Below are 27,882 nucleotides of genomic sequence, written 5' to 3'. Positions count from 1 at the left end.
AAAGTCAAATAGAAAAGTGTTGTCAATAACAGATGCTTGCAAATTGATCCTTTCAAATTGCAAACCTTACTTGTTCTTGCTATTTTTTTATTCACTTTTGCAAACAAGTAACACAAAAAGCGCAAATATGTTTTAAAAAGTTTTTAATAATATTTTCTTTTCTTTCGAACACACGTAATACAATGTTGTTGTTTTAGTGCTACACTTAGAAAAAATACCTAATCGAATTTATTAAATATCGTTTCGCACTTGAATGGGTATACATACAGGGTTGCTTATAATTAATATAATTAAATTATGAAATAATAATAATATTATTAATAATAGTAAACAACCATTAACTATGCACTTGGCAATGAATTTCAAGTGCAAAAATAAAATTAAAAAAATAAAAACAACATTTACAAAATATTAACTACTAAACGTCGTACAAAACGACGCAGTCAATCTTGTGTACGTAAGTAGATCACTAAAATTTCTTGCAAAAAACAGATAGCGATAAACTTTGTATGTGAGAGAAAGTCAAAAATGCCTTTTTTATAACATTATAATATATAATATATTAGAATTAGTAATATTTGAAATTTCTACGTAGGAATTTTGTTTAAGTAAATTTTAGTTCAGCTTAAGTGCAATGCCGTTATGTGTATTTTTAGTTACACATATTTTTTATGAATAAAAATTAATAATTTATGCTCGAACTAGAAAGTATTTTTAAATTAATGTATAATTTTTAAAAATTTCGATACATTTACATAGGTATATTTTTTCATAAACTAAAAACGTTATAAATTAAATTTACTTTTGTAATAAATAAATGTTTTTTTTTAATTTAAAATTTTTAACTCTTTTTAGTAACAATAGTTTACATTTTAATTACTTTGCGCTGCAATACTGCAATTAGCGATTTTTCTTTAACATAATTCATGCTTGAATACTATGCGTTTATTAAGTAATTTTAGCGTTATTTTCTAGACCTTCATTTGTGTGGCAAATGCAATAGCTTTTTTATGGTTTTTTGTTTAAATTATTTTTGACTTGTATACTTTGTATTTACAAACATTTTCTTTAATAGTTATGTGCATTTTTGTATATTAATGCAGCTTTAAGTCGTTAGAAAATTGTACTAGCTTAATTTTTATTAAATTTAAATTTTTATACCCAACACATAAATGCATGAGGTTATTTATATATTTTAAGAAATTATGAGTATTTTCTGTTTGCATTACTTCGTTTTTCATTAAAAAATAATTTTTTATATTATGTTTCACTATGTTAAGTTTTGTCAGTTGCCTTGAATTTGTATTAATTTAAAATGTATGTCATACTATTTGGTTTACAATGTAACACTATATACACACACACAATTATCTATGAGCTAAATAGTTAACAAAATGCTTATAATACTCATAAAATCGCGATATAATTACAATTTAACACACATATTTACGGCGTTGCTGCACATTTTTAAATTAAAAAATGTATTTTTAATATTTTTATAATCAACTCTTTACTGGGAAGTGTTAATTTTGTGGTTTAATTATGCATTGGTAGTCTAAAGTGTTGCGAGAAATAATTAAAAAACAATGAAATAAAGTAAAAGTGTAAAGCTGCGTTTATAATTGGCCGCTATATAAAATTTTGCAAGAATATTTGGTAAAAAGTCGGCGTTAAAATAAATTTTTTCAATTAATTATGAATAATATTAATAAAAAAAATATGCTATATATAAAAAAATATATACTTTTCGTTAATACTAATACAGAATTAAAAAAAAAAAAAAAATTTTAATTCAAATTTTTTTAAAATAATACTATTTGTGCATTATTTATATTGCAATAAAAATATTGTAACAAGCCAAACTAAGCATTTGCAGATTTTTTTAAATTCATAATTCAAGCTGATAGCTGGCAGCACTACACAACTACTTCAAAGCTCATTGCGCTTTGACATTTCCGAATTTATTTTGAAAATGCATTTTAACAACGCAATTAATGGTTGTTAATTAGACTACCAATGCTATTTAATTGCATTACTGCGTGCGACATTTGTGCGAAATAAGAAAACGTAGCACCGCTATAGTTTTACAACTACTACTTAACTAAGCAAATAAATACATACACCCGTTACACTAAAGCGCCTATTGCGTACCTTCAGCTAAACGCGACCGCTAGCTGCTGAAATTGTAGCTACGTACCGCGCGACCCGGCGTCACCAATTCCACTTTAATGTTTGCCGTCGCTGTTACTTTTGTTGTGTTCGTGTCCGAGTGGTGCGTTTCCACAGTAACTTCCGGTTGCACCACGATACTCTGCAACTCGGGAAAGTTACCCGTTTCGTGTGGCCCACCAAGCGTATGCGTGCTGTGTGCTGACGTTGTTGGTGGTGGGGGCGGCGGTGCAGCGCCTGGATGTTGTTGCTGCTGTTGCTGTTGTGTTTGATGATGCGCGTGTTGCTGTTGTTGTTGCTGCTGTGCTGTATGTGTTGATTTGTGAAATGTGGGCGCACCATAAATGCTTTGTTGTGTGCACTGTTGTTGTGTTGGTGGCGGCTGATGATGATGATGTTGCTGCATATAATTCGGTTGCTGCCGATGCATATAGTAATTACTCATGTTGTAATTGTTCATTTGTTGTGGCGCGCTATTTGTGGAATAATGCGCGTTATTCATATTCATATTTGCGCCATTCCATTCGTTATTCATTTGTATGGATGATGAGGAGGATTTCCAAGAGGGTGGCTCTTCGGTGATGGTCGTTAGTGAGGGATCATTTATGTTGATATCCTTGTGATAATGCATACTCTTGCTGCAGGAACGTGACGAACGACCGCCATGCACCACCACCGTTTTATTGGCACGTTTACAACGCGACATTACAGGGGATGGTGTTGAAATGCGATCTGGATGTTCGAGTGGCACCAGCTCAGCCTCAGGGCCACACATGCTTATGATAATAGGAAAGAGTACTAGGCCATTACAAGCGCCGACGCAAAGCACAACAAGCAGTAACCAAAAGAAATGACGTATGACGAATTCGAAGGGTGAGGTAGAGAGCATAAATACGGCTACAGCGGAAGTAAGTAGGCCGTGTATAAGTGGACCGAGCGACATTTGCATGGAGAGATGTATGCGGCGCTCGCGATTACCCACGGAAGTGATAAAGCCCTGTTGTTTGCGATAAACAATGATATGTTAATTACACGTTTAGTAAAAATTTGATGTGTTGCTGTGAACTTACCAGTGAAATGTGCACTGTAAGGCAGACAATCATGCCGACACTTAATATCAATATCACTGCGGGGATGGCCGACAGTTTTATGCCTAGTATTGTCATAGCGCCGAATATTTGTATCAACGAAGCGACGACGCTGAAGACTACCAAAACGGCAGCCCAAACGGAAAGCAGCAATATTGAGATTAATATGAAAGCAGCGAAAAGCGAAATGCATAATATCAGTGCAAGTGACCAGCGCAGTGTCATGTATTGTTCCCAGAATATGAATGGTATGCCTGCAAATTGAAGAAATAAAAAGAAAAAATATTATATGAGTGTTGCCACAAAAAAAAAACTTGTATCTGCATATCATATAATCATGTAACATTTAGACCACTTGCTTACCTGATGGATAGTTTGGTAGACCGCGCGCCTCAAATTTCACACTCAAATCGCGTATATGTCCAATTAGCGTCTTAATTTCCGATGTGCAGTTCAGTCCATGCAAATAGAAAGGCAACTGCGCATATACCAATGGTAGGCTCTTCGGTATTTTGAGATCGTATTCACCGGCCGTGTGGTAAAAATGACGTGGTTCTGGATGTAATTTACCCTAAAATATAGAAAATGGAAATCATTATAGCTATTTGCTTATTATATAACCAGTTATTCTAGAACTTACTTGTGATGCGCCATAAGCGAATACATCATTTGAAGCCCATGCTGACAGATAGTTGTAAAATGCTTTTGGATTGATTATGCCGTCACTGTCGACTAAACGATTTTGTGTGACGCCAGTTTTATCTACGGGATTATCAACATATCCGGTTTGCACGAGTAATTTGTATGCCAATATTGCATCGCTTGTTGCATTGGATAACCAGCCTTCGCGTGTTAGACGTCCCTCACTAAACTCACGATCAAATATGCGTTGTAGATTGATTAACCAATCACGGAATAGTGAGAGCCAAAAGTCTGGCAGACCGCCATTATCATTTTTAATAACGTGTGGTACACGCACAAAAGCCTCATGATACTCATGCAGCAAACGTTGATTGGTGGGATATTCAAAATTTCCTTGTGTCACCGCATACATGCTATAGAAACCGAACATCGATGCTTGTGCATTAAGAAATTTAAACTCATTTGTGTCTTTTGGCACCAGATCGATCAGATCGAGTCCATCTTGTAGACGCGTCGAGGCGTATAAACTGAAGACTAGCGTGCCAACAAATGTGGTAATTGTTAAGAACTTTACCCAGCTTTTCATCAAGAATGGTGTGTAATACTTGTAGGCGAAATTCGACAACGAAAATGATGGCATGCGTTTCTCGGCGCAGGAAAGTAGTGCCTCCTCTTGATACTTCAGTTGCGGCTGTTGTGCCGACATAGAGCCGGTACGATTGTTGCAGTTCTTCACAGTGTAAGCATTACGACGGCTACTGTTGTTGTAACGCGTGTTACACACAGCTGTCGCTACAGGTTTCTCTTTCCACACTGGGAAGCAACAGCAGAATATATCCGCACGGCCGGCAGTACGTCGACGCAAATCCAAAGAAATCATAGCGGGGAAAACTAGCAGCGCAGCAGCTAAATTGAAGCACATAACAATTGCTGCCTGTAAGCAGAATACTTTCAAGGCGGGCACTGGTATAAAAACGGCTGCAAAGAATGAACCCGATGTGACGCTAGCGCTGAAGAGTATGCTCGGTCCGACTTTCTTCAATATATATTTCGTCTGCTCTTTACGATTACTCTCCGCATAAGCAGCGGTAAGCATGAAAATGTGATCTACGCCAAGGCCGAGCGCAAGAAAGGGTACGACTTGCGTGCTCGCGGCATTGAAAACGATGCCGAGTAGCGCGCAAAGACCCAAACCAGCAGCTGTAGAGAAACCGATCAGCAATACGCCAGCTACACCAACACTGCTCTGTCCCTTAACCGGATCCTTCCAGCGTATAAGCGTACAAAAAGCATATAATACCGTTGCAATTACGCCAATTACAATGCTAGTCGGACTGGGATTTGAATACTTGGCCAGTATATCATCCAAGGTGGCCGATGAGAAGACATAAATATCATATTTATTCGATATGCGACGATTGCTCTTCAAAAGCGTCTCAACTTCTTTGGAAAAATTACGCTGCCACGCATTTAATACTTCTGCCGCTTTCTCCTGTGTCCAACCGATATGATGTACTTTATAATTCTCATTCCACAAATCAAACATTTCTTTCTCGGTCATTAGTTGCACCACCGTTTGCAGACCTTTCGCCTTACGCAAATGACTGGAGCGATTACGTTGTACACCGCCGACAATAAGCTCCTCCGGCCAATGCATATACTTGGTGGCATAGCCATAACAGCCGCCGGTGAGTATGGCACCAACATCGGGTGGTTGCTGACTATCCTTATTCGGTGCAGTTTCCGGACATTCAGCACTCTTGGGATCCAAACACGGTTTCTCCGTATAACCAGCCATAATGCCGGCACGCTTCATATACTGCTCCACCATATCAAAATCGAAGGGTATTTTCTGATCACTCATTTGTTGTTTCATCGTTTGTACGAGACTCGACGGATTCATTGTGCTCCACATGATGCGCTTATCGATGCCACTGTGGAAAATATTGTAAAATATCGAAAAAATTAGTATATATTAGTATTACAACTGTAGTTTGAAGTTTCTAATTTATAGTTTCATATGTTAACTTCATTACTTACGGTATTTGTACTGGAAATTCCGGTCCCAATAGCTGACTACCCTCCCAGAAGCAATCCAGCGGTGTTATTATCGAACACGGTATTAAATGCTTAAATATCTGTTCGATGTAGTAGTGTCCCTCAAAGCTGGGCGTTGTCGGTGAATTGCACATATCACGTAAACCCCATTCCGTATCGAACATATGCACCTTCACCGCCGTCGCCTTCTTTAACACTTCCAAATGCGCCAACAATGCTTGCGGATGCAGCACCGACGCATTCGCATCTTGCGCCGTCTGTATGATCAGCTGATGCGTTGAGAACTCATCTTCACCGATCGTTTTTTGTGTATAGGCGAGTTCAGATTCTAAACGACCACCTTCCTGTATCCACAATTGATGTACTTTTGAATGTATTTGTGCACTCTTTAGGCCCACACAAAATGTGCTTAACACTAGTATGGCTACAAAGAGCATTTTACCCGCATGCTTTTGTACCGAACTACCAAGTGATTCGAGATGTGATTGAAATACTGAGCGTAGGTAGATAGCGGTGCGGTTCCCTCGCGCTTTGCCCTGTAAATATAATATAAAATTAAGGAATTAGTTTGTTTGTAAAAGCAAGAGGTTGCTTAAAGCTTTAAATTATATATACAAGTAAAAAAAAGATGAACGAGATCGGTCGAGTTTTACGTGGTATGTCGATTATTAATATTTTTATGCGTTTAGTGGATTTGTTTATCGGTCGAAGGTTCGTAATAGATTGAAGCTTAACATAAAACACAAAGCATATTAAATAAAAATATACTTCACAATCAAACAAAATTTCCATACAAAAACTTAATTTTGACTGGTCAGTAAGGTGGTTCGCAGCTATATGTTATAGTAGTTCGTTCTCAACAATTTGTTCGGTTACTATAGCTTTCGACAATAATCTATCGCACATTTTTTTCACACATGGACTTGATTTGGTAGCGTCAGTCTCTAAGGCAGCTATATGCTACAGTAGTCCATTGTCAGCGGTACCGATAAATGTGCAGTTTCTTAGTGGAAAAAGGATGTGTGCCAAATTTCAGTTCGATAACTCAAAAACTCAGCGACTAGTGCGGGTATACTTATATAGACAGACAGCTGGACAAAGAGACGAACCTGGCTAAATTGACTGTCTACAGCAGACTTAGTGTGATCCCGCTTGCTTAGATACGAGTCACAGAATTTAATCTAATGTAAACTTGCATGAAAGCGCTGAAAAGCACTAAGGCGCGTAAATAAGAGTTTATTTCATTATAAAACCATGCAAAAGCGCAGGTGTTTGCACATACTGCCTTGCATTAATTTTTACCAAAAAATTAAATTGTCCAGTATAAAACAAAAATGGGGAAAAAAATTGTTATTCAGCACATGTCGCGCCAGACTCAAGAATTTAAGATACATTTCAATTGCGTCTTCTATTTTGTGCAGTGTTTCGACAGCAATTCATTACCTGCCTACCAATTGATTACTTCATTTGCCTTACTTTTACTACGCTTTACCGCACCTCATAGCGGACGGACATGAAGTCGTGCTGTGCGCGTATTCGAGTTCTTAATTTCGTTGCAATTTTCCGAATTCGAAAAATTTCATTCGCTCCCGCTGGCGGCATTTTGCTTAGAAAACAACATGCGCATGCGTCTACAAAGAGTTCTAATATACCCATTTTCCACTTAGACGTCATTTCTTTGAAGTTTCTTGCAACTACAACGACGGTGATGGTGCCACAGCGCTGTCTATTCGTTGAATTCTACGCCCTTTCAGACTATTTGTATGTATGTATTTTCTAACATTTGTTTTTTGTTGTTTTTGTTGCTTTTATTGTTTTTGTTCTTTGCCTGTTCTCCCGTCAATTTCTCGGTATTCGGAACGCACCTAAGCATACTGCTCACAAACTCACCACGAACATCGTCCTTTCGTTTCGCAGATTAGGCGGTACTCAGTGGAATTAAGTTGTCGTTGCTTCGTTGCTCTTGTCCGAGTTTAATTGTGTTTGTCGTTTCATTGCAAATGCACCATCTAGCAACTATAATATATCTTTCATGTTTTCATATTTGTTGTATTGTTGTTGTCATGCATTGCACGTAACTGTCGGGGGTGCATTTAGTGTGTCATCGCCCGGATCTTTCATCAAATGCATGCGCACCTTCACACATACCACATACAACATATAGCTTTACAAATATATATAGAAAAATAACAATCCACGCTGGACAATGCATGTTCTGCGCACAAATCAATTACCCTGAAGTGTCTTCCCTGTACGCTATTAGCCTGTTGCTCGGCTGCTTTATGCTTATATCCTTAATACGAGGAAATTTTCGATTGTTCGTGCGCACTATGACATGATTGTTAGATGGTCGGTCGATCGCTTATACACCTTACACGTCTTATTTGCCAAGCAAATACAATGCGCATAATTGGAAATATCTGTGTTTTTTTTTGCAGAAACTGTCTTTAATGTTTGTCTTCATTTCTTTCGTTTTGGTAGATATTAGAAGAAATCGTTAATTCATTATACATTTTGGTGAACTCTTACATCATCACTACTATTTACTTTTGTAATTTTTTTTTTTTGAAAAACAATATTGTTTTTTTGTTTCGACCTATATCACTCATTCATCCCATTTTGTTTTTTTTTTACTTTTGAGTACCCCTGTATTTAAAATCACAACACGTTAGATAACTGTACGTAATTTTTATTGAAGATTGATCGCTGGATCGCATTAACAGAAGAATTTTGAGGTTAGGTTTGCTCAGACCCATGTTCTGTGATAATTTACCTATGCGGTAGCAGAATTAAGTGTATACAAGTGAAAATAATAACAAAAGAACAGCGATGGTAGCTTCAGCTATGCTTGAGAGTTCCTCGATAGTATCGACAATATCGAAAAAGAGTCAAGGTGTTTTAATGTAATTCTTTTTAGAACAGAAAATTTGTCTATCGACAAAATTGAAAAAGAGTCAAGTTGTTTGAATATGCTTCCTTTCAGAATAGCAAACTGATGCGTTGAAGTTGTCTTGATTTCACCTAAATGGCTGTGGCACTGTGATACAAAGCTTTGAAGTGTTGGAATCCTCAGCGGAAATAAGAACTGTAGTGTTGTTAACCTCAGCTTTATAGCAACGCTTTTAAAGATCTGTCATCATCAGCAAAAGGCTTTCAAAACTGCAAGCAATGTCGATGTAGCTAGATTTTGGCAACATAGCAATAGATAAATCTCTTTCTTACATACATATATGGGTGGATTACACATAGATTAGAGTACTTGGTTCAATTTCGGTCCACATTGACGTAAATTTTAGAATCGGCTCGTTCTGTGACTAAATACTTCTGTCATGGCGGTTAAAGATTTTCACAAACAGTTGCTTGAAAGTTTTAGAGTTGGGTTGAAGAGATAGAGCTATGGGCTTTTGCTCTCGAATTACTACTATCAAAGCGATACTCAGGGAAGGTTATTAATCTATCAAATTTTGAAGTTCACTGATGAACAGATGAAGTGCAGGAAATCGGTCGTCATTGCTTGATAATATGGGTGTCGAAACCGAGGTGTTATGAAGGAACTCATTGTGTTTCCACAGGCTAACTGCTAGATGGATCTGTATGCTGATAGTTTATAATAAGAAGATAAAAAAGTTTACTTGAAAGCTCCAAGAAAGCTCCAATGATGCTAAAAGCTCAAAACATTTCACTTTTGTTTTTCAAAGTTTGGAGAATCTTTATATGTAATAATAAAGCTCATATGTAAAGGAATGTACGTGCTACATGAAATAATTAGGCGCCTTTTACCCTACTACCTGTTTCTTCGTCTTGTTTTTATTTTCCCATGACTTTAGTTATTTTAAAGCGCATGTTCTAATCCACGGAGACTATAAAAACAGATAGTCAAAGATTCTTGTACAAAAAAAAACGTGGAAAAATATATAAAAACAAAAGAAAAAATTAAGCATATGTAATTAGACTGAAGATCAGCCAATTTAAAAACGATTACAAATGCCACACAAGCTAATGGAAAAACCATTTTTGTGTGAGGAACGTGATTGCGCTACAAATTTTAAATATATATACATATACATATATATATGTACGTACATATGTATATTATTATATATGGCTACTCTTATGGCCGTGTCAGTTGTGCAGCATTTCCACATGTACAAGCACAACAACATAACGTAATAAAAACAGCGATCTTTCTACATCTTAATTCAACTTTCCTCCCCTCAACGCGCTCTGCTCTCACCACACACGCTTCTAATGTGCATTTCTCGCTTTTAGTCTATCTTGCGCGTAACTTTTATTACCTATTTCGTTAGCTGTTGAATGAGTTGTATTGCATCAATGGCAAGCGTAAGCAAAGACAATAACAACAACAACTACTACTACTGCAATAAAAGACAAAAAACCCGAAATAATAATAAATGAAATATCAAAGCAATTACACTACAACTCGTCTAACAATACAATATAACAACAACACACATAAAAACAGAGAAACAAAAAAAAAATATAGAAGAAATAAAGTGAAGAAAGCGCATGTGTATGTATGTGTAGCGAGTGGACCACCCAGCCGGCTGAAGCGGCTACGCTGATGATGATATCCGGCGAATGTTTGGTTGCGACCACACACACATATACATACATATGTACAAATAATTAAACCTATATTTGTAGATATGTATGTAAATTTGTATGCGCGGAAATGTGTACTGTGGTCGAGGCCTATCTAATGGTTTGTAGTAAAAGCATAAAAAACGTAGATAAAAAAGGGGGAAAAATATATATAATTAGAAATAATTAAGCGCTAGAAAGGCAAAAACACATATACATACAACTGCATGTATGCATGTATGTGTGACAGCTTAATTGATGTGCGCGTCGGCTGTCAGTTTGTATAGCTGGACCGCACACTCTGTTGTGAATTTATTACAGCAACAACAACATTATAGTGAGATACAACAACAATACTAATGTTAGAGAGAACAACAACATTATAGTGAGATACAGCAACTACATTAATGTTGGCGACAACAACAACATTAGTGTTAGATATAACAACAACAACAACAACAGCATTATTGTTAGATACAACAACAACAACAGTGGCGCATCATAAGCCGATTTCAGAGCTTACGTTACAACAACAACAATAATATAATAAATTTCTACTGCTTTTGATAAGTATATCAATGAAGACAACTAACTGCGCTTCTAAGCTTCGCAACACAGTGACTTCTACAAATGTATGTAGGTATATGTAAGTATGTATGCGCTGCATAATTATAAGCGTGTAGGCTATAAAATGATCAATAATTTTTTTCACATCGGTTCATGTACAAATATATTGAATATATTTCAACTGGTGTCCCAGCGCACGTTTTGTTGTTGTGGCTATATACATTTGCACACACACATACATATTTACAAGTATGTATGTACGTGCATGTATGTATCTATAGACACGTAAAAAATAGTGGCTTTGCGAACAACTCAATTAAGCGTAAATTTTGAATTCTTGTTGGTTGCGATTGAACAATAGAAATAGTAACAGCAACAACAACAATCACGCTAATGAAGCAGCGGCAGAAAGCGCAGAAAAAACAAAAAAAAGCAAATACTTTTACGGACGCTATGATACCCCTGCAAATCGTATAGCATAAAAGTGTATCAAAAGATCTTTATCATGGCAGCTATGTACATATGTATATATATGCTATAGTTGTTCGATTTGAACAATTTGTTCGGAGATTGTAGCGTTGCCTTGAACTATAACTAATTTCAATTTTCGTGCAGTTATCTTGTCTAATAAAAGATTTTCCTTACAAGGACTTGATTTTGATCGGTCAGTTTGTATGACAGCTATAAGTTATAGTAGTCCGATTCGAACAATATGCTCGCAGATTGTAGCATTACCTTGGATAATAATCTATGTCAAATATTGTTCAGATAGCTTGTCAAATAAAAAACGTTTCCATATATGAACCTCATTTAGATGAACCAATTTGTATGGCAGCTATATGCTATAGTGGTCCGATCTAAACAATTTATTTCAAGATTATAGCGTTATATTAGACAATAATCTGTGTCAAATTTCGAGAAGATATCTGCTCAAATAAAAATGTTTTTCATATAAGTACTTAATTTTAAACGTTAAGTTTGTATGGCAGCTATATGCTATAGTGTTCCGATATCGGTGGTACCAACAAATAAACAGCTTCTTGGGGAGAAAAAAATGTGTGCAAAATTTCGGATCTATATCACAAAATCTGATGGATTAGTTTGCGTATATATGCACTCACTGTACAGGGTATAAGAAGAGACTCAAAAGCCCAACCGTTTAAATTTTATTTAATAGCTTGCCGGCATTTTTATATGTCCAGCGTTTGCTACAGTCAAACGTTAGCGTTCGTGCATGTTTTATTGAATGCTATTTTTTATGTTTAATATTTGAATTTTTGTAGTAATTTGGTAAGCATGTTGCCTGTTGCTACACGCTATTTGTGCGCGTATGCCTGCATTTAACATTATTGTGCTACCTTAATGAAGGTGGGGCGCCTGCATATATAGCAATACATATGTTTTTATGTACATAAGTACATAGTTAATACATTAACTGGTTGAAGAACACCTAGCGCGCTGTGTGAGCTCCTGGCGGCGCTGATACATACACATGTATATGTATAAGCGCGTATTTTTACGCAAACAAAACATATAATGGGTGAAATGTAGAAAAAACTGTGTGCAAATGTGTGTTTGTGTGCATGTACATATGTGCGGTAAACCTTTCATTATACAAGTCTCGCAAAATATTTATGTAGCTTTAAAGTATCACATTGAGAATCGGTGTGTGTTCTATCGCCATTAGTTGACGTCGAACGTCAGAAAAATTTCAATTTGGAATAAGAAAAAGTTTGAAATACTCGTATGGTATATGTATGTATGTGTGTACATATGTACAGCTAGGCATTTCTTTAATTTATCATCATCACTTCCATTAGAGTAATATTGCTTAACAGTAATTCGCTTGCACTTTGAAAGCTGTTTGGCCGGGCTTCTTTGCAAAATTGGGGGCACTTTTGAGAAGTAATGAAATTGAGATGATTTTTAAAGCAAAAAGTATGTGTGTGTATATATAGTGGACCGATTTGAACAATTTTTTTTTTAAGTTTGTGGCCTTGCCTTGGACAATAAGTCAAATTTCGTGTAGAGAATTTATGCAATAAAAAAGTTTTTTATACAAGCACTTGATACTGATAGAACAGTTTGTATGATAGTTATATGCTATAGTGGTCCGATATCGACGATTCCGACAAATGAACAGCTTCTTGAGAAGAAAAGCAGATGTGCGAAATTTCTGTTTGTTGTCTACAGAAAACCTTACTAAAGTAGAAGAACCTTTATTATGTCTACTTAGTACTCCTTCAGTCAATAGTGTTGATCTGCTGAGGATGCTGAGGACAGCTTTATCCTTTGTAAGAGAATTTCGTTTTTGTTTCAATACAAAGGGGACTACCGTTAATGTATGTATATTTTAAGCCCTGTAGCAGCTGATTGGTGTTATCAAAATCCAATTAAGGAATACCTAAAATAATTTCTATATAATGCATGTATGTACATCCGGTCTGATGGTTTTTTAGATCAAACAAAAACATCAAGCGCGACGAACAATCTGGAATTTTAATGTTATAAAAACCAACAAAAGAAATTATAATTTTATTTAAATGGCTTCAAATCAAATTTGGCAGTTGGAGCTAATGATATCCTTCATCAAACTTGGTTCAATATTACTTATGCAGCTATCAGTCCTTATTGATAAAATAGTCATTAATGTGTTAAAACGAATTGAACATAAAATTTTGGTTAGCTAGACATTATGGACATAACAAAATTGGAATATTCGAAATAAAACTGGATTGGATAACTGATTGTGTTAGCGCCGATCAGTTCCAAGTGAGTTTGTTTCTTACTTTTTTTTGCACCTTGACGGTATATGAGTTGTATGCTGCCTTCGACACGGCAAAATTTGTTTTTCTGGTGAAACGAACAAACTACTTGCTTAGAGATGGAAAAGCACAATGAGTTTTCGATATACACACTTTATTATTGAGTTCAATTGTGTAACTTTGTTCTAGTGGTGGCGTATCGTATATGGTTATTTTCATATAAATAAAAATAAATAAATTTTCTTACGTTTATCGATTATGTTATCGATAACTTTCAAGTTGTGCTTTTAATAAAGACAATCAACATATTTTTTTCTTACATTAATCGATTATATTATCGATAATTTTTCCGTTATCGATAACTATACAAACTAATGACACATACGTGTATGTACTTGCTTTTTGTTTGCTTTAATTTTCTTTCAATACCTATTAAATGTCACGCACGTTAGCTTTATTTGGCTGTTGACAGATCCATATAGAACGACAAGTAACCAAACAAACAAACATACATACATACATATGTATGTAAGCACGCATTTATGCAACAAATGTGGTGATTATAGTGAAATTCAGTACAAAACACATCGTGTACTCTGTGTAGGAGGAGTTGATACATTTTCTTCTTTTTTTTGTTTGTTTTTGAGTTTTTATTTGTGTGTGTGTGTGTGGCTTGTGCATGCCTGTCGCCATGGGTCTTGAGAGGTATTTCGAATGAGTTATTGTTGTTGTCATGCCAATGCAAGCAAGCAATTTAAAGCAGTCAGGCCTGCCAAACGACAACGACGACAAGCGTGAGACCACCCAACTTGACATATAAGAATTTTCAGTGTCTCAAAATATGTACATATGCATGTATGTATGTGTGTATGTAGCTTTGGTATTCGTGAAACAGCTGCTGATGATATGCTTTATTGTTGTAGCAATTGTTGTGTGCATGTAAAATAACAAAATGCATGCATATGTATGTGCGCGCTCACACAAAATGAAAGTGAGCGACAAATTGAAAGCATAAGATCACGCGTAAGAGCGCATGTAAGAGAACAATTCAAATGCAGGCTAAGAGTTCATTACAAAAGCTGTCAAAATGTCAGGATATTTGTATAACAGCATCATGCATACAAGTGTATATGTGGTATATGTTATCATCTGATCAAATTTGACCCGGACTGTTAAACCATTTTTTTTTTATTAAAATACGTGAAAATGTATAATTTTTGTTAGTACGGTTCAAATTTGATCAAATGGCATATACATATGTATACTGCTGATCATATCAACAAGTCATGTCGAGTAAATGTCCATTTGTCTACATTCAAACTGATCACTAACTAAGCATGTGCCTTTTGTACGCTTCAGGCCGGCAATTTGTGGTGGCGGCGGTCCATATAAAAGCTGCATGCTTTTCTCACACGCGGCGAAACGCGGTTATACTCATAAATAAACGGATTTCCTGCAAAGGCGCGCTTGATCTTCTTTCGCTTCATATTTACAACAGCTATAACAGCGGCGCGCAGGTATTATATGAATTTATTGCTCGGGATGCGATACAGCGGCAACGAACGCCTGGTGTGTTTTCTAAGAAGCTGAAATTCGTATGGACGGTCGTCGAACGGTTTTGTGGTCAATAAAAAATTGCGTACTATGTATTATGTATGTGTTTTTTAAGGTGAATGCGATGAGTAGTTGATGCCTGGGGAGTATTACGGCAACTCAGTTGTTGTACGGTGGGTATAATTTAGATTCGGGGTATTCACGTAAGTTCATGGCTAAATTTGCTGTCTTACCAAAAATTTATATATCATAATACACTTGATTGTGGTAGATTTAGAGAGATTAGCGCTCTAAAAACTGCTTTAGCTATTATTTCGAGCTCTTTTATATAGTATTGCAACGCAATGTAGAATATCTGCATGAACAGAGATTTCGAAACTACTCACAGATTTATTGCAGATGCTCTTAAGTAGCCGATACCTGGAATCTCTGAGTGTGGTCAAGAGTTCGATACCTTAATATTGATATTAAAAGCTGATCACTGTACAATATTGGTCGACGAGCCTAACGTCTGTCTTTATATATCCGGAATAGTCCCTCAGCTTTTGAGAAGTCAATATAAATTTTTGCACATGTACTTTTCTCACCAAGAGGTTGCTCAGTTGTCGGAACCGCCGATGTCGGATCACTATAGTTTTTAAATTAAATCGTTCAAAATCAAGTGCTTGTATGGAAAACCTTTTTTATTTGACCAGCTATCTTCACGAAATTAAAATGAACTTTCTTTTACTAACTTTCCCAACACAGTTATAAAATTGTTTTTCTACAATAAACTCTGCTGTAATTCACTGTGTACGCACCCTAATCCATTAAAAACTGCTTAGAGACTCACAAAAAATGATCAGCAGTGTTGCCACTAAGTCCTCTCAGCACTTTCGTTGCCATACTGCACAAGCAATGAGCATAAATACCAACAGACAACAACAGCGACGCGAACTACTCCTACAAAAAAAAAAGTAGAGAAATTACAACGTTACAAATATTTCCTTTTACATGTTAGAACATTTTCCTAGCTTTTCAGTTGCTATCTAGTTTTTCTTTTTTCTTTCTTTCTTACGTTCAACTTCTACTAAAACGCGCCCACATAAAGCTATTAAGATACGACATCTTTTCGTGAGGCGGTCGCAGCTGCTGCCATCTACAAACGTGCTTTTTTCTGCTGGCTTTTAACGTCATTGAAACAAAAACACAACAACAACAAAAATAACATAGACACTCAACCATAGAATTTTGTTTTGCCAACTTATTTATACGAATTTGGTTTCTTTTTTTTGAATATGGCAACGTCACAACATGACTCCCTTGACTCCCTTTTCTGCTGAGCTTGCCAGATTGTACTTGTAGCTGTTTGTCTGTGTGTACATGTGTGTAGGTATGTAAGTAGTATTCGTTTGTCGCTTGGCGGTCGCCGCCAACATCAACTCTCCTGTTGCTTTTTAACAGTTTAATGTCTTTATTATTGCGCTGTGCGGTTGTTCACGTCTTTATTGCCCCAACGATTGCGCTGTTGTTGTTGTTTTTATTGTTATTAATGCTTGCCTTGCCGTTGCTTTGGTATCGTTGGTGCCGTTGTCGTTGTCGTGGCCCGCACTGCTGTCGATCCGATCGACATTGGTGCCCCGGAACGCGGCATTTACTATTACCGTTGTTGTTTTTGTTATTTGTCATTTTTCTTATTGCTTTTGGGTTGTGCCTTTATATGCTGTTGTTGTTGTTATTTTGATTTTTACTTTTGGAGTGTTGTAGGTAGATAGTGTTGCGGCACATGCACTTGGCTGCGTTCATCCAAGAAGTTAAGCGAAGCAGCACACAATGCCGTTTAACATTTGGTGGCACGCTGAGTGTGGCATCATACCTGGCTAGCTACCTATCCTACCTACCTACCTAAAGCCTGCCACACACCGTCGTGTCTAACTACTTTCGTACTTTCTTATAATATAGTCTGTACGTATGTATATGTATGTTCGTGGTAAGAGTCGCGCGCATATGGAGCTTGCTCGTCAGCGCAGTCAGCCTAGGCGTCGAAACGGCAGTTTTTTAAGAAACCATGATTGTTGTTTTGAATATCTTGTTCCGGCATTTTAGGTCGTTGCGTTGCTATACCTTTTACGTGGTCAATCGCGCCGCGGAAGTATGCAGAGACGGCATACCTTAGAGTTCAATGACAGATTTCCAATTGAGACTAAACATAATACTCTGCGAGTTGAGCTCAAAGGTGTGGGATAAAAATACGCGCCTTAGAGTCCATTGATTGAGCACCGACTGTGTTATTGCTCTAAAGATGTGACTGATTTTAAGAGACTCGATCCCAAAATGACTAAATTACTGTCCTAAAGGTCTGACTGATCTTAAAAACCTTTATTTTCAGAGTCGATCTTATAAGAGTGAGAACACTCCATATGTTGCATAAAAGTCGTTGTTAATTCTGTCGTGGAAGTATGTTAAGAAGACGTTCCTAAGAGTACATTGACAGTTCTTCGACTGAGTCGCTGCCTCGAAAGGACTGATCTTAAGATCCAATAGTTTCTGAGTCGCTTACAAAAATATGAGAGTTCTTCATCTTTTGTATAACAGCCGAAGAGGTGTTCACACAGAAAATTAACAAGTGGATCTTCGCCGTTTAAATATAAAATATTCAAATTTCAAATAAGTCCAAACTGCAATCGGTTCAATTCGACTCTATAACCATTGTACCTGAAGAAAAAATTTCTTATACTTCTATTGAATGAACTCTCAAGAGTAAGAAAATTAAATTTTAGGCTTTTGTACCCACAGTATTGCTGCACGGAGGAGTTTCTTCCTTATGTTCTGGTAAAACACGCAGTAACATCTTTCTCTCGCTTTGCATATGTTTAGGGTAGGAATAGATTAAATTGGACGTTAGAAGCTTATACTTTATATGTATCTACTGTTAAGAGTCAATTTTGTTTATGACAACACAGATTGGAAGTAACGAGTTTTACTAACGTTTGGCGAGTAGTGGAAAAATTGATCGCTCTTTCAATAATGAAGTAAGGGTCAATTGCGTGAAATTTTTCAAGAAATTTAACTAATTACGCGACACTTTTGCACTCGTATATGGTATAAGGATTTGAGTAGCGGATAACATTTTGCCTTGTTATTGTTTTTCCAGTGACTGCGCGTTCCCTGCGCCGCCGCACAAATACAAATACTTGTTGGCGGCGCACTCGCTTGGTCGTACCTTACCGTGTGCAAACTACAGCTGCATACAAATATGTGTGTGTGTGTGTGGTATTTGGGAGCTCGCTTGATCTTTCGCTCGTTCACTCGTTAGTTCGACAATGTGTTTTTTGTTTTTTTTTCGTTTTGTTCGTTTTGTGCTTTGCGCCGTAACTGTGCGAGCATTTTTGTTTTTGTGTGGCACAAATTGTGTGTGTTCGCCTTTTTACCGGCACGGCATGGCACTGCACAGCACAGACGGTGGCCCCGCACAGGCACATGCGGCACAACAGACAATCGCACAAATAAGCGACTGCTGCTGGTGCGATCGGTCGTTCGGTTGTCCGTCCGTCCATCTAAATGTCTATATTTCCATCTTTCACTTTAGGCTTGCTGTAATTTGTGTGCGTTTGTGTTGTTGCTGTTGTTATTGTTGCCGCTGCGCTGTTGGCATTTCGTAATGCCTTTCATGGCGGCACGGCACAGTTGTCGATTCTGGGCATTGGTATGTGTGTGGCCAAGTTAATATCTTCATAATTCCTACGGCCGTTCGTTAGTTGTTCGCTGTTGTGTTATGTTTTTGGTTTTCATTTTTGTTTTTGCTTTGCGTTCTTATGTTCTTGTATTCTTGTGTTCTTGTGTTCTTGGCAAGTTCGACAATGCCCCCTCTGGCTGCTCAAGGTAGTCATTTGTTGGGCCGTTTTGATTTTTCGGAAACTGGAAATACGGTCTTTCGCCTGCTGTCATTGTTATTAAAAATGTTGTTGTTATTGTTATTTGCATTGTTTTTGCCTGTATTTTGACTGGAAATTGACTTGTCGCTTGACTTGATGGACGATAACACACACAGGCATTCGAAAAAATGCTGTGAACGACTTTGTCCAAACGTAAAACGCAAGTCGAAGTTCACTCGCAACGCAAAAAACAACAACAAAAAATTTATACAAATACACAAAACCGGAAATGCGAGTAGGCGGCGTGCGCGCTTATATCAACTATTGCATTTGTTATTGTAAAGGTAATTGCCTTCTACACGCTATTGACTTCGACTTCGACGTCATTAGAGAGCCAAATGCATGCAAGCAATCAAAAAACAAGCGTAACAACAGCAACAAGCTGTTAAGTTGCCGCGGCGAACGCTCCAGTTGACTCGCCGCACCGCCACGCCGCAAAGGTCGTTGCTGTGGCCGCCTGGCGCGCGCATTTGATGGCTCAATCGTGCGGCGATAAAAATGTCGGTATTAGTGCTACGACAATGCGGCGCGCACACACAAACAACGACACGAACACATATATTTAAGCGGATCAGCCAACCACTACATATGTATACATGTATGTGTGCAGATTTGTTGCAAATGCGGCTTAAATTGCTGTTAGTCTAACTGATGTTGATGAGTCAAATCAAGCGCCTTATAATGGCCACACGCATACACATACATACACATAGTTCACCGACTCCTACGTTGCATGCGAGTTGTGCGGTGGTTTGTGTCAATATTTGTTGCTTCATTATGTTTGTTTTAATGACTGTAATTGTTGTTGTATTTATTTGAAAGAACTAACAATTTATGTTAGGCCATAAATTATAGTCTACGAATTCTTTTCGTTAAATAATTTTAAGCGGAAAATGGTTCTAACTTTGAAGCGCTGAACTCTGAGAAGGCTTAATTGCTAGCGCTGTTAACAGGCTTAGTAAATTCCATGAAATTCATATACACAAAGCATTTAATGAGTTTCTACTTAACTTAATAATGATATAATAATATGGCGCTCCAACTTTTGCTAGCTGTTGGACAGCGCTTAAACTCCACTTTGCTACTTATTCGCTAGATCAGTGGTTCTTCAGGCCTGTTGTTGCTGTTGTAGCGCCATACAATATTTCGCGAATATTTTTGGAGTTATGCTTTAAACGGTTGTAACTCCAGACCACCCGCTTACGAAGACTTGATTGTTAGGCGAATTGTTATTTTTTTTATTTTTTTTTTAATGGATTCTGAGGCTTTTTATTGCCTAAGCTTATATACTTAATTTGTACTTTACATAAGTTTTGGCTTCATCTGTAGTACAAATAAAGTTAGGTTAGGTAGTCAGTCCGGTTCAAATTTGTTCAAATGGTATATTTACTGATTTGGATGTAAAACTTTAAGATATCATATATTCTCCAGTAATTTCAGGATCTGGGAGTATATTTATACCCTGAAAAAGGTATATAAAGTTTGCCACGAAGTTTGTAACACATTCAAAAGAAAATGTCGCAGGCTCTATAAATTATATATATAAATGGTCTGAGTCGATTTAGCCTCATCTATTCGTCTGTCTGTCGGTATATGCGCGAACTAGTGCCTCAGTTTTTGAGATATCGATTTGAAATTTTGCACACATTTTTTTGTACCCAAGAAGCTGTTAGTTTGTCGGCAACATCGATATCGGGCCACTATAGCATATAGCTGTCATACAAACTGAATGATCAAAATCAAGTTCTTGTATGGGAAACTTTTTTATTTGATTAGATATCTTCACGAAATTTGACACAGATTATTGTGGCCTATCAAAATCAAGAAAATAGCCTTTTATACCCTTTTACGCTATAAGAAATGCAACTGTGAAGGGTGTTATAGCTTTGCTGCAGGCCAAATTAACGTTTTTTCTTGTTTTTCAGTCTGGCAATTCCATCCTTTGAGCGAATTGGTTCATACAAGTAGATGTTCATTTGTAAGTGTGATTTGTTGTAGAAATTTCAATTTTCCAACAATAAATTAACCAATAACTTGTTGCCACACAAGACCGGTAGCTTTTGTTTATACTTTTTACATATTTACATATATGTATGTATATATCCATAAAGATATTTGTTTATAAAAACGCGATAGGCAGCCACTGTATTGACATACAGAGGCGCATATACAATTTATCAGCTTTCTTGCTCAAAGTATAAAAAAAAATGTGTAAATACATACGTACAACCATAATTGTAAACATACATATAGACTACTACAAATAATTGCCACATTTCTGCATATGCGCATGTGCAGTTGTGCAACTTTAGCGGGCGGTAGTCAGTCTAACCTGCTGACAGCTAAGTTAGTACATCATTTATCAAAGAGATTGCGTTGTTTCCTCTACAGTATGCTGCTACATACATACGTGTGTATATACATATACATATGTATGCAACCATTTTTTTGATTTTGTAATAAACAAGCGGAGAATAACGTATGCAAGCATACTTATAGGCGCTTACACTATAAACTGTGTGTTGAGATGTTCAGTCGAAGAGACCGTAACCCATATTTTGAGTTATTGATCTGAAATTATGCGTACGGCCTTGTCTTCTAAAGAAGTTGCGCATTTGTGGGAAGAATCGTTATGGGATCACTAAAACATATAGTTGCCATACAAATTGAACGCACAAAATCAAGTACCTGTATGAAAAATTTTTGATTTGATCAGATATCTTAACGAAATTTGGCACAAATTATTGGTAAAGGCAAAGCTACAATCTTCGAATATATTGTTCAGATCGCACCACTTTAGCATATAGCTGCCATACAAACTGAACGATAAATATCAAGATAATAACCGAAAATTCGCATTCGCAGCCATTGACATGCTTACTTTTGCGTTGTTATTATTTTCTTTTGCTAAATTGTTTTTGCAAGCGCTTTTTTTACGCTCAATTATCGAGAGCATGGGGCCACAAGCAGTGATTGCAGTCAGTCTGTTGTTGTCTGTCACTCATGGTGGCTCCATTCAGTTTATCTTCAATGGGCATTCATACATAATTACATACACAACCAACATAGTAAGCAGGCATTAGCGTACGTGTGCTGATGCGCTCGTGTGGCTTGCTTTGCATGCGAGCGTATAATTTCCCTCCTAAAAAGCAACAGCATCAACAACGCAAACAATCGGCGGATATATGGATGTATGTATGTATGTGTGGGTAGGCCACAAGCACGCTAGCAGCTAAATAACTTGTTGTTGCAGCCTGGCGACGACAATGACGCTGACGATCAGTTGGAGTGGCAGCAAACGTAAAATTTAAGTGCATTTGTTGTTGTTGTTGTTGGCGAGTCGTTTAACTCGTACGAATAAGGTTGCCTAAATTACATGCCAAATTTATGTTGTTGTTGTTGTTTTTGTTGCTGCCGTAACATATGCAAACAGCTGTATGAACATATTTATTTGTATAGTACACGAGCGCGCACACACACACACACACACTCGCACACGCAAGTAAATATAGAGTATCTGTAAAGGCGGCAAAAAACCGCAACGATCAACCGACAATCCATTCTGCAAGCCACCGCCGGCTTACACAGCCTACAGAAGCAATGCCCCCGTCCATGCAGTCAGTCAGTGAGTGTGCCGCTAGCGAGCAGAGCCGGCGCTGGCGACACGACACTGGCCACCCATGTTGTGCCAGGCGCATGAGGCTGCCACGCAGTTACTTAAAAAACAAACGCATACACACATAAATAAGCATGCAAATGTAAAGCAAAAAAAAACAAATTTTGTATTGCTAGAGATTTGTTTGGTTGCCAATACTGACTAACTGACTGGCTGACTGAGTGAGTGACTGCGAAAGCAAAAGCCAGCAGCTTAAATGATGAAAAGCAAACGTAAACAGAAACAGAAATGTACACAACAGAAAACGGTGAAATAAAAATAAATAAATGAAAAAATATTTAAAAAACGCGACAAAGTCTGTTGCAGTGAGTGAATAAATGCATAGACGTATGTTTGTGTGTGGGAGTACGAGTATGTGTGATTACTGTGTTATGCAAAAGTATGTCATGCGATTTTTGTGAACTAAGCAAATACTAAATATAATCTTTTTTTTATTTTTTAATAAAAAGTTAATTAAATTTTTTTTTTTTTAATTTTTGCTGGCATAAAATTTTATGAGATTTTGTGTTTACAGCAAATACTAAATATATATTTTTTTCTTTTTAATTAAAAATAATAATCAAAAATTTTAAAAGGCCTTTTAAATTTTTCACTTTTTATTGAGCATTATTTTTAATTTAAAAATGTATTAAAATTAATATAAATTATTTTCATTTAATATTTTTTCTATTGAAAATTTACAAGCATTTGTTTCAAAAAATATATATATATTTAAATATGGAATTTATTTTCTATGAAAATGTACATTAGTTATGACAGTTGTTTTTTTTGTAAAATATTTTTAATGGAAATTCCAACAATAAAAAAAATCGATTGTACTTGCTACAATTTTTAAAGCATCCTTCCTCAAAATATTATTATAATATTGTAATATTGAAAAACATTTGACATTAGAGAAATATATATTATATATATATATTTTTTTTTTAATTTGAAATAGTTAAAAGCTTTTTTGGTTTTGGAGTATTATTTTTTATTCAAAAATGAAAAGAAATATTGTAATAATGTATATATGTATGTACTTGTATATAACATTTTCAATATTTTATTACTTTTTAAACAAATTTTGTTAAAAAAAACTTTAAAAAATGTAAATATGTAATTTTTGTTCAGCGAAAAATATTTATGTAATGTTATACATGTTTGTTCTTGGAAAAACTTAAGCATATAAATGGCTCATTAATAATGCTGTTTTTTTTTTTAAGTTTTAATGTAGATGTATGTATATTCCACCCTGAGAAAATATCTATTGTAGAAATAAATAATTTTTAATAAATAAACTTCAATATATGAATGATATATGAAACAAAATGTTAATCGTCTTTCTGTCTTTTATTGAAAAAAATAATAATAATAAAATGGTATTGCCAAAATTTCTATATAAAAAAATTAAATTTCTACAAAAATAAATACCGATTTATGATTTTCAATAAAATAGTCATCTAACTATGTTTTAATTCCGATAAAAAAAAATAATAAAATAAAATATTTAAAGACATATTTTTATTTATTTATTTTGCATAATGCGTGCAATTATTTTATTATTATTATTATTTTTTCTAAAAAGTTTATTAATTAAAAAACGAACTCATTGTATGCAAATGCTTGACTTTTAGGACACACTGTTTACTCACTATTGGACACATTTCAACCAGCAAAAGTTATCGCTGCACTGCGCAGGAAAGTATAAAATAAAATAATACAATAAAATATGTTGAACGCGAAGGCACCTTTTATTTATGCGCAATCGCAGAGTTCCTTTTCTTTACGTATCTACAATTTTTGCTTAACTACTGCTTTGTTGCAGCTGCCAACGCTTAAGTAGCGAACGATGCGCTTTGATTGAAATGTTGCATTGTTTTTTTTTTGTTTTTCGTTTTTTAATTTCACTTTTTACTTAACTTTTAGCTTGTCAAAGGCAAAGGCTGACAACTGGCAGCAGAAGTAAGCGTTTAACTTATTTGTACAGTGTTTAGAAATCAGCTGATATTTAAGTAAGGTTATCTTAAAGACTTTTTCTTACTAATGTCAAATAAATTAGTTTTTTCTTAGAAAATTCTTATCAGCTTAATTTGTCTTAAACATTTCTTATCGGTTTACTTTTAAATCGAAAATTAAAAACATAAAAACGCATGCAGTTTTAAACTTAGCTTCTTTCGATGTTAAAGTGAGGTTATTCTGATGAATATTTCCAACATAAATAAAATTAATTCGCTTTTTCTTAGAAAATTCTAATCGGCTTAGTTTAAAATTGAAATTATACTTGTAAATTAAACAAAATATAAAAACTTAAGAGAAGCCGCATGAAATGCCAAGTACAGTTTCTTAACGTGGTTCGACGCCTATATATGGTTTGTGTCTTCACTGTTATAATGCTGATAAGAGATTCTATTGAATGAGAAACTGTTTAACGAACGAAATTGTTTCACTACTACTAAATACATAAAATCTATGGTTTCGGTATAAAAAATATGTTAATAATACATTTTCAGTTGTCCAACATATTGTTACTTATCTTTAGCTAGTTTTAGAATCAAGTGTGCTCTCCTTGATAGACGATAGATTATAAGTTTATAATTCTGTAGAAATTATTTTGATGAGACTTAATTTAGCTAGTGTTTAGAATAGCATCCGCCGAATTCGTGGTTAAAATGGCCATAGGCGGATGGAGGAGGTTTTCCAACACAAATATCTCAAAAAACATTAGTCAGCGGCAATTAATATACACATGTTCAAACATACATTTTTAATCTGGGGAACCCTCTCTATTTGCCCCTTGCCATTTTAATCCCGATTCAGGGAATGCTGTTCTATAACTTACCTCGTAGTTTATTTAAAATATACTTTCTAGTGATTAGGTGTCTGCTTCTTTCATACACCCACCAAAATCATTAAAAATTTAACACATTTCAAACTCTTCATAGATAATATATAGATAATTTGCTCACCTTATCAATTTGATCGAGTGCAACGTGCGCATCCACCCAACTGGTGCGTACATATAAATCTGAAAATAATTTCTCATCGACGACATCGCCATGTGTGTCCGGCACTCGTGGCAGCCCATCCATAGTGGGCACAACCATTGTAAGGCGGTTTTGTTTCTTTTTCTTTATACAAACACCTCACCACAGTCGCCTGTGCGCAATGTTGTTTGGGGATTTATTGATTTTTAATTTTTTTGGTTCTTACTTTTGCTTTTGCTTTGCAACTTCACCAACACAAATGCGCCACACTTTAAATTTGCTGCGCATGCACCCTTATGCTGCAGTTGCTGCACTGTGCGGCAGAGAATGCGCTGTGCTTGCAGTTGACGTGCTGCTGTACGAGCGCGTTGCAAATGGAAATCGAAAAGGTTAGTCGGTGAAAATGTGACGTTTAATGAACCTTGTGGGCGCAACTTTAATTGTATTTATTTCTGTTATACCTATATATTGTATAACATATATTTATGGTATTTCATTAATAAACTGTGCATAATAATTTATTCAAATTGGTTGTTTTTTGCATTTTACTTAGCCTGACGCTATTCAAAAGCTACGCTAGCGTTTTAGCAATATATTTTATATATTTGGATTTTCCAAACTCGATTGACAAATTTATCGGCACGTACGCGTTTGTTTTCATTCATTAATTTCTGTTTTCATGCAAATATATATGTACAATATACATATATGTAATCTATATGCATAAGTATATGCGTATAAAAATATACAACTCAATTACTCGCTCAACTACAAATCTTCGACGGCGATTTGTGTGGCCATCTTCAGCAGTTGTTTTTCGCTGTCATTTATTTATTTACATATTCACTTTGTTTTAATCGCGCTTTTCGCTACTTTTGTTACGTTTTTATTTGGTTCGCATTAAATTTCGTTTCTTACACTTGTTATATATTTTCTTCATTTACTTTTTTTTTGTTTTTGCCTCTTTCACATACATACACTTCGCTCACGTCAAGTGAATAGCGTCGTTGTCGCACACGAAAATTCCAATGAATGTCGTTTATTGCTCGCAGCAGTTGTGTTGTTGATCCTCGTATGGATTTCAAGGAACTCTATATTTTGTTTTCTTACTTTATATACTTTTATATTATGTACGTATTAAATCATTGTTGTGTTATACAATGCGTGCATGCGTACTATTAAAAAATTAAGTGCACATGACGCTAGGGCCACCAACGAATTTCTTTAATTCGACTTGGTGCTAAAACAATTTTGTAGAAGTTGTGAGAAAAAAATTTAATTCACACTTTTCACCACGCGACGTAAAATTGCCAACGTGCTGCCACAACGAGGATCGAATGAAATCTGAGCGTATTGGCTGAGTGCCTGGCACTCTAATGCCAGAAATTCTGCTGCTGCTGTTGTTGCTGACAGTGGTAGATAGAGTCGTTGCTATTAATGATGGTGTGCTGCTGCTGTTGCCTACCGCCTGTCGCACAGCGCAAGACCTACCGATGGCAGCGGAGATAAAGCAGAAATAACTTCATTAATTCATACAAAAAGTCATGCACTCATCTCGCACAATGTGTACCATCGCTGCTAGCGCTGCGCTCATACACACGAACACAAATGCACTTGCAACCGCACTCTTGTTATAACAAGCAAAAGAGCGTTATCACTCGCTCTCCGCCTGCTTGTTTGTATGTATGTGTTTCCTGTTAAATGCGGCCATTTTGATTTCTGCGCTCACCGTAACTCAATTGAGCAGCGTAGGCGCTCACTGTCATGCTCATGGCAAGTGTTTTTCTTGCCGGTGTGTGTATGTGTGACAGCGCTCCGATTTCCGATGGCGCTTTATCCGGCAATGTTCTGAGCATACCGCTGAGTCGTTATTTTTGTTGT

At 36.1% G+C, this 27,882-nt stretch overlaps 1 protein-coding gene across 1 annotated transcript; it reads right to left on the bottom strand.

Moving 5' to 3' along the window:
• Nucleotides 1–126: 126 nt before the first annotated feature.
• On the bottom strand, nt 127–27,480 carry ptc (protein patched). Its single transcript, XM_014229795.3, has 6 exons — nt 25,984–27,480; nt 5,940–6,493; nt 3,898–5,833; nt 3,621–3,828; nt 3,240–3,511; nt 127–3,166 (listed from the first exon to the last, which is right to left on the bottom strand). The coding sequence occupies exons 1-6, from the start codon at nt 26,119–26,121 to the stop codon at nt 2,171–2,173; spliced, it is 4,104 nt and encodes a 1,367-aa protein (XP_014085270.1). The 5' UTR covers nt 26,122–27,480; the 3' UTR covers nt 127–2,170.
• Between the last annotated feature and the right edge of the window lie 402 nt (nt 27,481–27,882).

Source organism: Bactrocera oleae, chromosome 4, assembly GCF_042242935.1.
Source record: "Bactrocera oleae isolate idBacOlea1 chromosome 4, idBacOlea1, whole genome shotgun sequence".
Taxonomy (NCBI): domain Eukaryota; kingdom Metazoa; phylum Arthropoda; class Insecta; order Diptera; family Tephritidae; genus Bactrocera; species Bactrocera oleae.
The sequence above is the reverse complement of the archived record's forward strand: the minus strand, read 5'-3'. Positions and strand labels throughout refer to the sequence as shown.